The 14,673-nt window shown below is 39.5% G+C and overlaps 1 protein-coding gene across 11 annotated transcripts in view; it reads right to left on the bottom strand.

The window, feature by feature from the left end:
- Window positions 1-14,673, bottom strand: part of SCUBE1 (signal peptide, CUB domain and EGF like domain containing 1) — a 277,291-nt gene that overhangs the window by 184,141 nt on the left and 78,477 nt on the right. For all 11 annotated transcript variants that reach the window (XM_084505749.1, XM_084505757.1, XM_084505748.1 and 8 more), the window contains one exon: window positions 688-816. In XM_084505749.1, coding sequence (XP_084361875.1) covers window positions 688-718 — 31 coding nt within the window. In that variant the 5' untranslated portion in view covers window positions 719-816. The remainder of the gene's footprint in view (window positions 1-687; window positions 817-14,673) is intronic.

Raw genomic sequence — 14,673 nt, forward strand, 5'->3', positions numbered from 1 at the left:
CCTAAAAAGGGGGAAAAGGGGGAGGGAAAACTTTAAACTTATGACTGGAATTACAAAACTTGGAAGAAATAGGCAAAATATGTATGTGTTTTAGGGCAGATTACTTTTCTTCAAAAAGAAAATAGGCAAAATATGTATGTGTTTTAGGGCAGATTACTTTTCTTAAAAAAGAAGTCCAAACATCCAGCACAAGCCTTGCTGAAATGGAAACAAAAAAACAACCCTGACCTCTTATGTTAGATATGGACAAACTGATTAGAGTATGTTAAGATGATGAGTGCCAACCTTAATGGTCTGGTCTAAACCACACTGGAGTCAATAGAAACACTTCAACTTACTCAGTGCAACTTTATGCACTTCATAAAAGGTAATAATGTTACTAGGCTACAGATTTTGTTATTATCCAGGAGTTGAATACAATCAAGTCACTTTTTCTTTCTGTGATGACCAGTTCAAGTTGTCACACAACAGTGCCTCAGAATCTCAACTTTCATCAAGTTAAATCTTATTAAATTTATAATATAAATAATACCCTAAATGTGAGCACACAGAACTGTCTGAAACAGCTGTAGATCTGGATCAGGCCTTCATCGTAAACATGTATGAGCTGACAAAATGCTGCCAGTACATCAGGCTTTCTTACCACAGTCATGAAATTAAACTTCTTTGCCAGCACTCACTACTTACCAAGACAGTTGTGGCCATCATGAGCTAACATGAACCCATCGTAGCAGGTACATCTGTAGTTGCCTGGAATGTTGATGCACTCATGGACGCAGCCCCCATTGTAGAAGTCATTTTCACACTCATCAATATCTAAAACACAAAAGGAGGATAAAGAAGTTTTTGTAAATAGAGAATCCTACGAATACAGGAGAATTCTCCAGCCAAGCATGATCTTTGAATATATGCATTCTCCTAATCATTCTATATACTTATATTGCATACTCCATCCAATAGATGGCTCAGGGAATTACAGGTAGATTATATGAGGATCATAAGAGACTGAAATTCAGCAAGCTTATACCTAGAACACTCCTTCCCAAATTAACTTTAGTATCACCACAGGAAACAATTATATATTTTTAGAAAAATTTTAAGTGATTTTGTTATTATTTTATATTTAAAACATACTTTTCATTTTCTGTTTAAAATAATCAAGCAGACAATGAGTTAAACCATACTATTAATACAGTGTAATAGATAAAAGTATGACCAGAAAGTCTTCTCAGCACAAGGATGACTTGATATATTCCTGATAACACATAAAGCTGTTTTTATGTGCAATGAATCTTGAAAGGCACCATTTCTGAAATAGCTGTCACAGTCTGCTGAGCTCTGTGAAGTTGCTCTTGATAACACAATGCAGTTTTGTCCGTCTCTTTCCCTTTCCCCCAAAAGAGAAGCCCTGTTATAATTTTCTCTATTATTTCACATATGACAGTGACAACAAAATTTAAAGTTTTATTCTTAGAAAGCATGTTAGAATTACTGTTAATTATGTTTTGTGCACTGGCATGCAAGTGAATGACAAGAGATATTAATTCTATTTCAACTGCAAACAACTCTATTATGGTCTGACTCATACAAAAAAAAAATCACTTCTTCACTCATTCTAGAAAGTGCAAACTTTTTTTTTTTTTTTTTTTTTTTTTACAGATCATATCTTGACTTACAGATGGGATGTATGCATTACAATTGCATCTGTGAATCAGTGGCACACATCAACCAACTACAAATGCACAAATAATTACAGTCTCATAAGTTGAGAACTGTCAGCTCTAAATCTGCGGTGTGCTAAACCAAAGTCCCCACCCACTGTCCCTATGTTACATAGTGCAAGATACGCTGATTTCCGTAGAAAATAATCTGTTGGCACATCAAAGCTATCCTGCCTGTAATTTCAAATGTGCCTTCCACTGCAGAGGTGGATGATGTACTTTGATATTAGGTTCACACAGACTCCCTCTTTTTTTTTTTTTTTTTTAAACTTTCAAAACTATCACCAGAAAAGCTTAGCTACCTGGTATCATACCCAGAAACAATGCCAAAACAGCATAGTAGTCTGGGAAAAACAGATTCTTCTGAAAAGACAGCAGAGACTCAGTCGTTCACTGGCCCTTCAAGCATTTCTGCCCTTGCTCTGAATCTAAGTTTGCCCCTCTTAGCACAATCCTTTGAGATGTTTGATTTGGCAGCGCAGGGACAGGCCCCCTCCAGCCTTCTTTGTAGGTCTTCCCCCTCAGGTCCGCCTGTCCCAGAAACCTTCCCTAACCTCAGAATAGTCTGTCTCCATCTTCTTCCATCCAACAGCTTCGAAGCCCTCCTTCTGCAATCTCCTCAGCAGTTCAAAATGGGAATTACTAATTTAACTTTATCTGCCAAAATAATTAGCTTTTTTTGTAACTCAGAATTCAGCACAACAAAAATGCTGGAAACAAGAAAGTGGAGAAAGGATCTTAATAAAAATAATACCTACTGATGAAAAGTAAACTTCCTAGCCTTTGAACCACTCCTCTGTTTTGAAAAATTCCCATCTTTCACTAAGTACTTTCATCCATTAGCTTTATCAATGCCTAGTCAGCGCAGCCTGTGGGTGTGCTCTGCCTCCCACAGCCCAGTATGACAACAAAAACCATCATTTGTGATTTTTCCTGACAACACTAACCAGTAAATGATTTACTGCGTATTGAGGTCATTCTGAACACAGCTGCACTACAGTATTGCAAAGTCCCAGAGATGCTCTCCTGTCTTTATAGCCCAGTAAACCTGGGTACACATTTCTAGAGAATTCTAATGAGCTCTCCACTTAATAAATATTTGCAAGGTTACTTAATCACTCATGAATATTGTTAAAAACTTCCTATCATTCTAGGGCTGCAAGGATAAAATCAGAGACCTACAGTAATGTCATGCTTTAAATGGTCCAAGTCAATAACTGAAAAGCACGTAACAGGACTTGGTGTCAGGTGTGTACTTTAGTAAACTCCTGGGAAAAAGATAACTTCATTTTCAGATTTGTTCTTAACTTTCATCCAGCACCAAGTTTTGTCTGAACAGGAAATTCAGAAGACAGTGTGATCAGTTGTTACGTTACTCAGCATCAGACTGCAATGCACTGATCAATCCACTTCCTTTTTTCAAACAATGAATTAAGTAACATTTCCTGTTTAAGTAAGCAACAGGAAAGTTAAGTAAGCTCCATGAGTTTCCCTGGCACTGAGGTCAAACTGACAGGCCTATAGTTTCCCGGGTCTGCCCTCCAGCCCTTCTTGTAGATGGGCATCATGTTTGCTAGCCACCAGTCAACTGGGACCTCCCCCGATAGCCAGGACCATTGATAAATGATGGAAAGTTGCTTGGCCAGCTCCTCTGCCAGTTCTCTCAGTATCCTTGGGTGGATCCCATCTGGCCCTATTGACTTGCATACATCCAAGTGCCGTAGCAGGTCACCAACCAATTCCTCATGGATAGTGAGGGCCACATCCTGCTCCCCATCCCCTTCCACCAGTTCAGCGTGCTGGGTATCCAGAGTACAACTGGTTTTGCCGCTAAAGACTGAGGCAAAGAAGGCATTAAGCACCTCCGCCTTTTCCTCATCTTTTGTAACTAAGTTCCCACCCGCATCCAGTAAAGGCTGGAGATTATCCTTAGTCCTCCGTTTTGCATTGATGTATTTGTAAAAACATTTTTTGTTGTCTTTGACGACAGTAGCCAGATTGAGCTCCAGATGAGCTTTGGCCTTTCTAATTTTGTCCCTGCACAGCCTCGCAACATCCTTATAGTCCTCCTGAGTGGCCCGCCCTCTTTTCCAAAGATCATAAACCCTCTTTTTTTTCTCCTAAACTCAAGCCACAATTCTCTGTTCAGCCAGGCCAGTCTTCTTCCATGCTAGCTCATCTTTGGGCACGTGGGGACAGACTGCTCCTGCGCCATTAAGATTTCCTTCTTGAAGAGCGCCCAGCCTTCCTGGACTCCTCTGCCCTTCAGAACCACCTCCCAAGGGACTCTACCAACCAGTGTCCTGAACAGCTCAAAGTCGGCCCTCCAGAAGTCCAGTACAGCAGTTTTATTGGTCCCCTTCCTGGCTTCTCCAAGAATGGAGAACTCTACCATTTCATGGTCACTCTGCCCATGACAGCTTCCAACCACCACATCTCCCACCAGTCCTCTGTTTGTGAAGAGAAGGTCTAGCAGGGCACCTCCCCTGGTAGGCTCACTAACCAGCTACATCAGGAAGCTATCTTCCACGATCTCCAGAAACCTCCTAGATTACTTTCTCTGGGCTGTGTTATGCTTCCAGGATATATCTGGGAAGTCCCCCACAAGAACAAGCGCTGATGATTTCGCAGCTTCTGTCAGCTGCCTGTAGAACTCCTCATCCGTCTCCTCATCCTGGTCTGGAGGTCTATAACAGACCCCCACGAGGATACTTGCCTTGTTGGCCTTCCCGCCGATCCTAATCCATAGGGACTCAACCTTATCATCCCCAGCTTCAAGTTCCACAACATCAAAACACTCTCTGATATAGAGAGCCACACCACCACCCCTTCTGTGCTGCCTGTCCCTTCTGAAGAGCCTATAGCCAGACATTGCAGCACTCCAGTCATGAGTGGTCCCACCATGTTTCCGTGATGGCAACCAAGTCGTAGCCTGCCTGCCGCACAATGGCTTCTAGCTCCTCCTGTTTGTTATCCATGCTGTGTGCTGTGTGTAGATGCTCTTCAGTTGGGCCATTGCCTTCTCTCCCAGCTTTGCCATTGTTCCCCTTGGTACAGCTCTAACAAGCCTCGTTTCAGCCCTTTCCCCTTCTTACCTAGTTGAAAGCCCTCTCAATGAGCCCCGCCAGCTCCTGGCCTAGGATCCGTTTTCCCCTTAGAGATTGGGACCCGTCTGCAGCCATCAGGCTGGGTGCTGAGTAAAGCACCCCATTATAAAAAACAGACAAACAAACAAACAAATTCTCTGTTGGCACTAACCTCTGAGCCACATGTATATCAGGTGGGCTTTCCATGCCCTCCCTGTACTCCTCCCTGCCACCATAGGCATAGACAAAAACACCACCTGTATTCCCACTCCATCCACTAATCGTTCCAGTCCCCTTAAGTCCCGTTTGATAGCCCTCAGGCTTCTCTCTTCAGTGTCATCACTGCCAGCCTGGACTATTAAAAGAGGATAATAGCCAGAGGGGCGAACCAGGTTGGGAAGCTTTCTGGCAATGTCCCTGACCCTGGCCCCAGGGAGGCAGCAGACTTCCCTATGGGTAGGGTCAGGCTGACAAATAGGGCCTTCTGTTCCACTGAGAAGGGAGTCACCTAAAACACCCTTCTTTCTGTCTTGGTAGAGGCAGTCCTGAGGCATGGAGTCGACTTCCTCGCCCTAGGCATCCTCCTGGGTAGACTTCCTACCTCATCCTCACCTACTGGTCTCTCAAGCTCCAGGGCCTCAGATCTGTTGTGTACAGAAATTACAATGATAAATGATAATGATACAGTCTTCTAAGAACTTATTTATGCTTACTGCATTTAAATAAGACAGCAACTCCCAAGGCCAGAGCTGGATATGTACAACCACGTTTTCAGTTGCCAGTGAGCTAAGTTCTGATCATCCCTTTCTGGAACTGGTTTGGGAAATCTTGAAAATCCACTGCTTGTTTTAAAAGATAACATTATTGGGAGAAAAAAAAAAAAAAAAAAAAAAAGATAAAAAGAAACTTGCTTACTTGGGGGTACAACTAACTGTACAGGTTCATCTGTCTCACAAGATTAAAGAAGCTTGTATGCTATAGTGTACATTCTTCTGGAAAACAGAGGTGAATCTTTTTGTTACAACCTGGAACTCTTTTTCAGCAGCCCTAGGGAATGCAGCAATGTCATACAATGCTATTGTCCTTCTCCATCAGCGTGTTACTTAAAGGGTACATAAAGTACAAGTCTAATTATTATATAAGCATCCAATAACTTTTTAAAATTCTAGACAGTTATCTGAGAAAATCTTAGCATTTGATAACGTGAGGAAGTGCTGTAATTTGCAATCACCGTATTCGAGTCATAGGAAGAGAATCTGAAGTTTTCTTTTTTACATGACCTAATTCTCTTTAGTCTGGCAGAACCTGTATCCATCTTATACAAACTGACTTCTTTCATTATTACCGCTGAGACTCTCAGCAGACCAGATATTTGTTTTATTTCTGTATTCTGCAACAATGGGATAGCACTCTCAGAAGTCTCACAAAGCCACTGTGATTTATAAGCCTCCAGAGAAGCCGATCTTCCAGCAGCATATACAACTTGACTAAGAAATGTTCAAAATAAAATAAGAGCTTATCTCTTCTGCTTCCAGCTTTCTGATTTCAGCAGAGTAGAAGACATCACTACGTAATAATTAACATCCAAAATACAAAACAAACTGTAAAACAGACTGAAGAAATGCTTGTTCCCATTTTGTCTAAACAGTTTCAGCCTGGTATCATGAAATTTGCTGTGCACTAACCATCTTTTCCAAGCAGAAGGCTGCAGAGACATTATCCTAGGAAAGTAAAAAATCTACCTCCAGCAAAATCCATTCCCAGTCTTCATGAAACCAGTTGCCACTCATCACATCCTCAAATGTCCAAAAATCCTTACAGTACATACAAGAAAATGTATTTGTCAGCACAGCTACAGATCATTGTGGGCAAGGCCACTGAAATCAAAGGAAACCTCTGTGTGGAGTTGACACATTTTGGATCAGTGTCACAGCTGAACTGTCAAAGATGCCTTATGGCCATTAACATGCAAGAGGAAGAACGGCTGAGCCCTGAAAGTTAATGAGCCAAATTCAGCTTTTAGTGTTGAATTGCACAGATTTCTATAGAAAATTGGGAAGCATGCATTGTAACAACCTTTATCTTGGCATCTATCAAGGACATAAATCCCAACATTCACCATGCAGCAGAACTTCAAAATAGGAGTAGGATTGGGTAAAACATGGGTTCATTTGAAACTTCTTCTAGATTACTAATGTAAAGGAAAATCTGGAGTTAATTTAGTAAACACAAATTATAATTGACTTTGAAAGGAATAATTTATGTGCTTGGACATTTTAAAATAAATAGCCAAAGGAAGTTGTCTGCCCTCATCAATGTCTTCTAAACTGAAGAGCCATGAACAAAACTAAGCATACAGGTATATTACACAGATGTAGGGTATTTCCTAAAGCAGTTGGATCTATAAAACAGCTAGAAAAATAAATATTAAATTCTTTGTAACTGTACTTCAATGGACAAATCTCTGTATTTTTTTGGTATCTAAAGAAAAAGATATTTCTGTTTTCATCTTTATCTATTAATCTAGCTGCTTTAAACAAAACACTGCCAAGGGGCATTATGGAGACGTTAAATAACATTGCCTTTGAAGACTTGCCAAAGGAACCATGTTTTTACCTTCATGTTCCATGAGAAGTTGCTACTAGCCCTTGTTTCACCTACAGAAGAAAAAGCATACCACTTGCAGAATGGTGTATTATCAGCAGTTTTATGCATATTGCCTGCTTCTCCAGAACTGGTATGCAGCAAAGAACACTGCGAAATGCTGGAACGCTTATTTCCATGTGGTAACATTTTGCACTTTTATGGCTTCTCTCTTAAAAGGCCTTAAAAATTTTTTTACTGATTCATTACTGAGTTTGGTCACTGTTCCTCCCAGAACTAATGCAGCATCTTCATTAAAAAAAAAAAAAAAGCACCATACTACCTTCCAGTTCTTAAACAATTAAGAATAAAGCTACAGTATGAACATAGCTTTTTTTTCATATGATTGGGAAAGACGTGACTTTGTAATATCTAAAGGTGAAATGCCCTGGGGTGAAACTGCAACCCTACAAAAGTCAAGAGGCATTTTTGGCATGGACTTTGTTCAGGACAACATTTTTCAACATTTTTTCTGGGATGTATGGTAAAGAGATACCAGAGACAAGATCAGCAATTAAATTTCTTGTTCCCACTAACAAATTCAGAATAAGAAGCAGTGTAGCATCAACACTGTTACTTTACTTTTAAGGAAGTAGGCAGAAATGTAGTATCACAGAATCACAGAATTTCTTGGTTGGAAGAGACCTCAAGATCATCGAGTCCAACCTCCGACCTAACGCTAACAGTCCCCACTAAACCATATCCCTAAGCTCTACATCTAAACATCTTTTAAAGACTTCCAGGGATGGTGACTCCACCACTTCCCTAGGCAGCCTGTTCCAATGTCTAACAACCCTTTCGGTAAAGAAGTTCTTCCTAATATCCAATCTAAAACTCCCCTGGCGCAACTTAAGCCCATTCCCCCTCGTCCTGTCACCAGGCACGTGGGAGAACAGACCAACCCCCACCTCACTACAGCCTCCTTTGAGGTACTTGTACAGAGCGATAAGGTCGCCCCTGAGCCTCCTCTTCTCCAGGCTGAACAAGCCCAGCTCCCTCAGCCGCTCCTTGTAGGACTTGTTCTCCAGGCCCCTCACCAGCTTCGTCGCCCTTCTCTGGACTCACTCGAGCACCTCCATGTCCTACCTGTAGTGAGGGGCCCAAAACTGAACACAGTACTCGAGGTGCGGCCTCACCAGAGCTGAGTACAGGGGGACGATCACTTCCCTAGGCCTGCTGGCCACACTGCTTCTTATGCAAGCCAGGATGCTGCTGGCCTTCTTGGCCACCTGAGCACACTGCTGGCTCATATTCAGCCAACTATCCACCAATATTCCCAGGTCCTTCTCTGCCTGGCATCTTTCCTACCACTCATCTCCCAGCTTGTAGCTCTGCTTGGGGTTATTGCGCCCCAGGTGGAGGACCCGGCACTTGGCCTTATTGAACTTCATACAGTTGACCTCAGCCCATCAGTGCAGCCTATCCAGATCTTCCTGCAGAGCCTTCCTACCCTCGAGCAGATCGACACATGCACCTAACTTGCTGTCATCTGCAAACTTACTGAGGGTGCACTCAATGCCCTCATCCAGATCATCGATAAAGATATTAAAGAGGACCGGCCCAGCACTAAGCCCTGGGGAACGCCACTAGTAACCAGCCTCCAACTGGATTTGACTCCATTTACGACGACTCTTTGGGCCTGGCTATCCAGCCAGTTTCTAACCCAACGAAGCGTGCGCCAGTCCAAGCCAAGAGCAGCCAGTTTCTTGAGGAGAATGCTGTAATATGCAAACTGACAAGAATACAAATAAAGTCCTGGATCATAATCAGATCAACGTCTGATATATTTTCATGGCTTTTGCAGTCCCCAAATCTAGTCATTAAAAACAATAAAACCACATTATTCTCACATGGGAACATTTATATATACTCTGTTTCTTTAGCAGATTCTACATTAAATATACTTTCAGGAGTAACACACACCCTGGATAACCTGAATTATGTAAGCTATTTGTATTTCCCATATTGAGTCGTACTTTCCTTAAAAAGAGAACCATCTCTAGACCTAAAGGCCAGAAAAAAAGCTCACAGAAGTTCAAGACTGTTTTGGTTAAGTGCAGCCCAAATTTGCTGGAGGTTCAGCTCTCTTTGGAAAGCATGCAACCAGAACAAAACAACTAAAATAATAAGATTCTCAAGGAGTTCCGCATCAGCAAATTCCCACATGTTCAAAATTACTTGAAACCTTTCAGTGTTCTGCTCTTAACATTTGCAAGAGTTCAAATTTATCATTTGTCACATCCGGAAACAAATCAGGCTCCTTCTGATATATATGTATTTTAAATACTCAAAAATTTATTTAGATGTTGTGACCTGGGGAACATTACGATCTAATGAATCAAAGAGGAACACACTGCAGTTTTTATGGCTTTCAGGTTGTCATGATATTTTCAAGACGTCTGTGCCCAAGAAAACTGTAAAATTTGATAGCCATTAGGACTACTCCGAAAGCCAAAGTGAAGGGTGAGCAGGATGGGGATGGGGTAAAACCAGAAAATACAGTCTGAGGTTTCTCAGTGGGGAAAGAAAAGAGTAGAACAGGGACAATAGGTTGTTTAGTATGAGGGTTTCTTGCAGTTTAAATCCCTCAAGTGCCCTTCTACTTGTTCTTCCAGTGTTTTCCATGTTAGTACATCCCTGAAGAAGAAAAAAAAAAACCCTCAATTTTATATTATATATATTTATTTAATGTATTTATTATTTTTTATTTAATATATTTATTATTTTTATTTAATATATTATATATATGTGTGTATATATATATATATATATTAAAACAGCAGTAAAATGAAAATGTCATGTCAACTTAATGGAGATAATTTGGATGCAATCTGTGGCATTGTTAGGGTGTTCTTCTGGAAGACATCTCATACGGTTTCCCAGAAAACATCAAGTACTCTGTTGCAGTTTTATTTGCTTCCTCTTATTATGGGAAGGCTGAGCATAAAATTAATCATACTTTGCATCTTGTTAAAGTCCCTGTCCAAAAGAGGGGGAAAAAAATGAATCCAAACCAAATTATGCACGGGTATAGCCACATAGTTAAAAAGATTTTTAAAATGCAAACAGCCTCAAATTTAAAACATTTAGGATGCACTTGAAGAGTAGATATCAAGCCATTAATCATTGTCAGTAAGGTGGGACTTTCTTATTTTCTGTTTTGTTTTTTTTTTTTTTTTTTTTTTTTAATTATTATTATTATTATTATTATTATTATGTTCTTCTCTAACAATAATTATCTCCTTATTGTTAAAAGTTGTTAGAAATCGCAAAGAATGAGGATGACCTTACAAGAGTCACCTTCCCTTCTTGAGGAGGAGATGCACTAACTGCATCTCACAAGCCTTCTCTAAGGAGGCAATTGAGTACATGAACTTCTGAATTTATCAGCTGTAGAAAAATAGGTGTGTTTAGCAGTTACTGTTTTGTAAGGTTTACTTAATGTTCTTCAAATATAATTCAGCATACAACAGGAAAATTAAAGAGTCACATCCAAAGCTTCTGGTAGCTAGACACGGTTGTGTACCCAGTGCTGTAAATAGAGTTCCACTGACTCAGATCACATATTAAATGGAACAAGGCTGCAGACTGAAAATCCAAACTTTCTGCAGTAGCTGCATGGTTATATTTTACATTTACATTTGACAGTGAATGACTATCACATTTTTTATTCATTGATAAGAAATACAGTCTCTGGAAACTCCCCTTCCTTATATTTTTCTTAAATTCACTTTTTTCAGTTTTCCCATCTCTTTCTTATGCACTTCCCTCCTTTCCCTCAAAAAATTGACTCCTAGTTCAGAGTCAAAAGAAAGTTTTTAATAACTGGGCATTTTAATACTGTAACTTTGCCTCTGGGCATCAGATTTGATATACTCTTCTAAATGAGAGCAGAGAGAAGAATCTCCCCTTTGATTCTTATCTGCACTTTGGTGCAGGTATTACTGCTTCAGTGTACACGTACTTTACCAAAGGAAAGTTATCATTGAAGTACAGAGGATTCAAAATTACTTTAAAAACAAAACAAAAGCAAATAAACAAAAAACCCACAACACCAAACTTAATGCTGAGATTTTGCATGCACTTGATGTCATTTGCTGGCCAGATAAATACCTTTTTTGGTGATACATTTAACACTCCAGAAGCAGGAACAAAGAGGAGATTGAATAAATAACATGGAACATTCTTCATTTAGGACTGTGCAGAGTTTTTGACTGTTTAATTGATAAGTCTTCCTACTGCATTAATATTAGGTTTATAGAGCACTTTTTGCCATGAATTACTTCTGTGGGTCTAAAGTCTTTGGATGGCTACAGTCACTTATGGAAAAAAGTCTTCCATTAAATAGAATATGAATAGAAAACTTATTATATACATTTGTACATTATGTAAATTTATAACTCAGTATTATCTCTATGCCATTCTAATCAGCACAATGGGAACTGATTTGGGACCACTGAAGCTCCATTCATACTTAATATAGCATTTTACCAGATTAAAAAAAAAAAAAAAAAAAAAAAAAGAAAAAAAGATGCTATCCTGCACCAGGCATCTTGAGCTCTCGATTATAATTTATTGTGGTTTCGCATTTTTCCTAACTGATATTTAAACAGATTCACTACAAGTTCTTTGAACTGCAAGTGAGATACTCAAATAAAGATGGATACCTGCAGAGCACATAACATTTTAGAGTCTGTCTTTATTTAGTGGCTGCCATGCCTGACAAGCTCAAACAGAGAGATTTCCTGTTCACAAGCTGTTATGAATGTGAAACATGACATTTGACAGCATTTTCCCCACCACTTCTAAATCACAGACATTTCCACCACAATTCCCTCTTTTAATATCATGAGGAATGTTTGCTTCCACATCTAATCCTGCAAGTTCTTGGAGATCTAATGGGAGAATATTTTTGTGTGCCTTACTGCCACAACTGGTGTGCATACATCCTAACAAGCATGGTTTCGGTAAATCACAGCAGGAGCTTATTCCTAGACCTTCAAATTGAAATATGCATCTAAAAACTTTGAGGAGGATGTTTAAAAGTGTTAAAGTCCCTGATTCACACTGACATCATTCACTTATGTTTTTCCAACCCTTCTGCACATCTTCCTCATTTGCCAATTCTTTACCTCCAACCTTCCTTTGCATTTCATTCTTAAATTCCTGTCCATCGACAAAAGGAAACAATACCAAGCCTCAATTTTGAACTAAATTCTCTTACTACCAGTCAGTGAACAAACATTAACTTATTGCCCAAGAACCTTCATGTCAAAGAACAGAAGGTAGCTATTCCTCCTTGCTTATTTCAGAGTATGCAGCAGATCACATTATAGTGTAAAATGGAAGACTTCTCAATACCATACAGCTCATGCTTCATGCTTCCCTGGCAGATTAACACTACTTCAGCTTCAGATTGAGACAGATAAGGCCAAAAGAGCTTTGAGGAGCTATCCTGTAGTGATTTTCAGCAGTTTAACAGTCTTGAGGAGCTTTTTATGTGTTCCAGCAGATTTGCCAATCATTTAATAGCAAAGTCAAGTCTTCTGACAGCAGGGTTTCCTTTTCAAATGATTTTTTCCGTAGATGCTTTAGCAGTATCCCTTGGGCTAGTGCAGACTCCTAGCTGAGATCTGTTCTGTCGCACTGGTTAACCAATTAGGAAATACAATGTACTTTACATCATGTAGAATTTTTAGAGTATAGGGCTTTCTGTCATCCTGTATTATTTGATCAAACTCCCTATTTCATATGGGATGTGTATCAGACTTGAAATATACCAGGCTTACAAAAGAACTTCCATGTGTATATACCATACTACTAATCTATCTATAAGCAGAGCAACTCTTATTGCACACACCATGAAGCTGCTGTGAGAGAGTCACTGTACACACTCAAATGACCTGTTCAGTGCTGCCCTTCATTTCAACATTAGAAGAAGTCCGATAGCTACTTCTAATGTGATACATAAGGGTCCCATTCATGTCCTCTTATAACGCTGGACCTAATAGTTATGAAGCCCAACAAATTAAATCTGCATATTATTTTCTCATCTGTCCCAAATGCAGACAAATCCAAATATTTCCTCAACAACATCCTTTATGAATATAGAAGGCCTCCCAGAATTTTAGTTTGCAAAGAGCACTCTGTAGAGGCTGCCACTCTAAGGCCTTCACAAGTGTGAAGACAGTAACACTTTCCCTATTAAAAAGTAGCTGACTGGAGGACAACTTAGATGATTAAGGCATAGATCCTTCTTTGTTTCAGAGTCATAATTTTTACCACAAATAGTTTTTCTAACTGCAGAACTGTTTATCTGGACTAGGAAGGTCCACATGATAGTAAAACAGCTGTAACATAGGACATACTGAAAACAACAGTATGGCTCATTCATTAAACTCAATGAAACAGAAATCCCACATACCTTGTTGAAATTTAAGACCCTAAAGTAATTTAGCAAGAGTAGTACATTAATACCTGCACGTTGACTAACTTCCAAATCAAATCATTTTATATTCCACTGTTCTTATGAGGAGATAGTACAGGAAATTTCCAGTTTTCCTTCTATTTTCTATGGTACACACTGAGTGTAAGCCTGTCTAAAAACTATTTGAATGCTCTAGCCTAGATACAGATGCAAAATCTGTATATAATTTATGCTTTCAGAAGAGTGTTTTGTTTTGTTTTGTTTTGTTTTAAAGTTCTTAAAGATGCTGAGTCCTGCAAGGAAACAAATTGAGTAAAATTTTCTGAGATGCCACTACAAGAATTGTCTTCTCTATGAGGTTATGTATTTGCTTCACTCATTTTTGTCTAGCACCCTTCAACTTTATGCACTTCATAGAAGGTAATAATGTTACTAGGCTACAGATTTTGTTATTATCCAGGAGTTGAATACAATCAAGTCACTTTTTCTTTCTGTGATGACCAGTTCAAGTTGTCACACAACAGTGCCTCAGAATCTCAACTTTCATCAAGTTAAATCTTATTAAATATATGATAATATAAATAATACCCTAAATGTGAGCACACAGCACTGTCTGAAACAGCTGTAGGAGCTACTGGAATCAGAAGTCAGTGGATTTGAGACTGTACAATCAAAAATTATTTCCAGGATGCCAAAACATTCGGAAATTTTGCTGCAGAGCTCAGAATACTAGTGCACCCCCTGAGCTTCATAACAACAATTCTATATTCACAATATGTAAAGTGCCCGCAGTGTA

The sequence above is a fragment of the Aythya ferina genome (genome assembly GCF_964211825.1).
Source record: "Aythya ferina genome assembly, chromosome: 1".
NCBI lineage: Eukaryota > Metazoa > Chordata > Aves > Anseriformes > Anatidae > Aythya > Aythya ferina.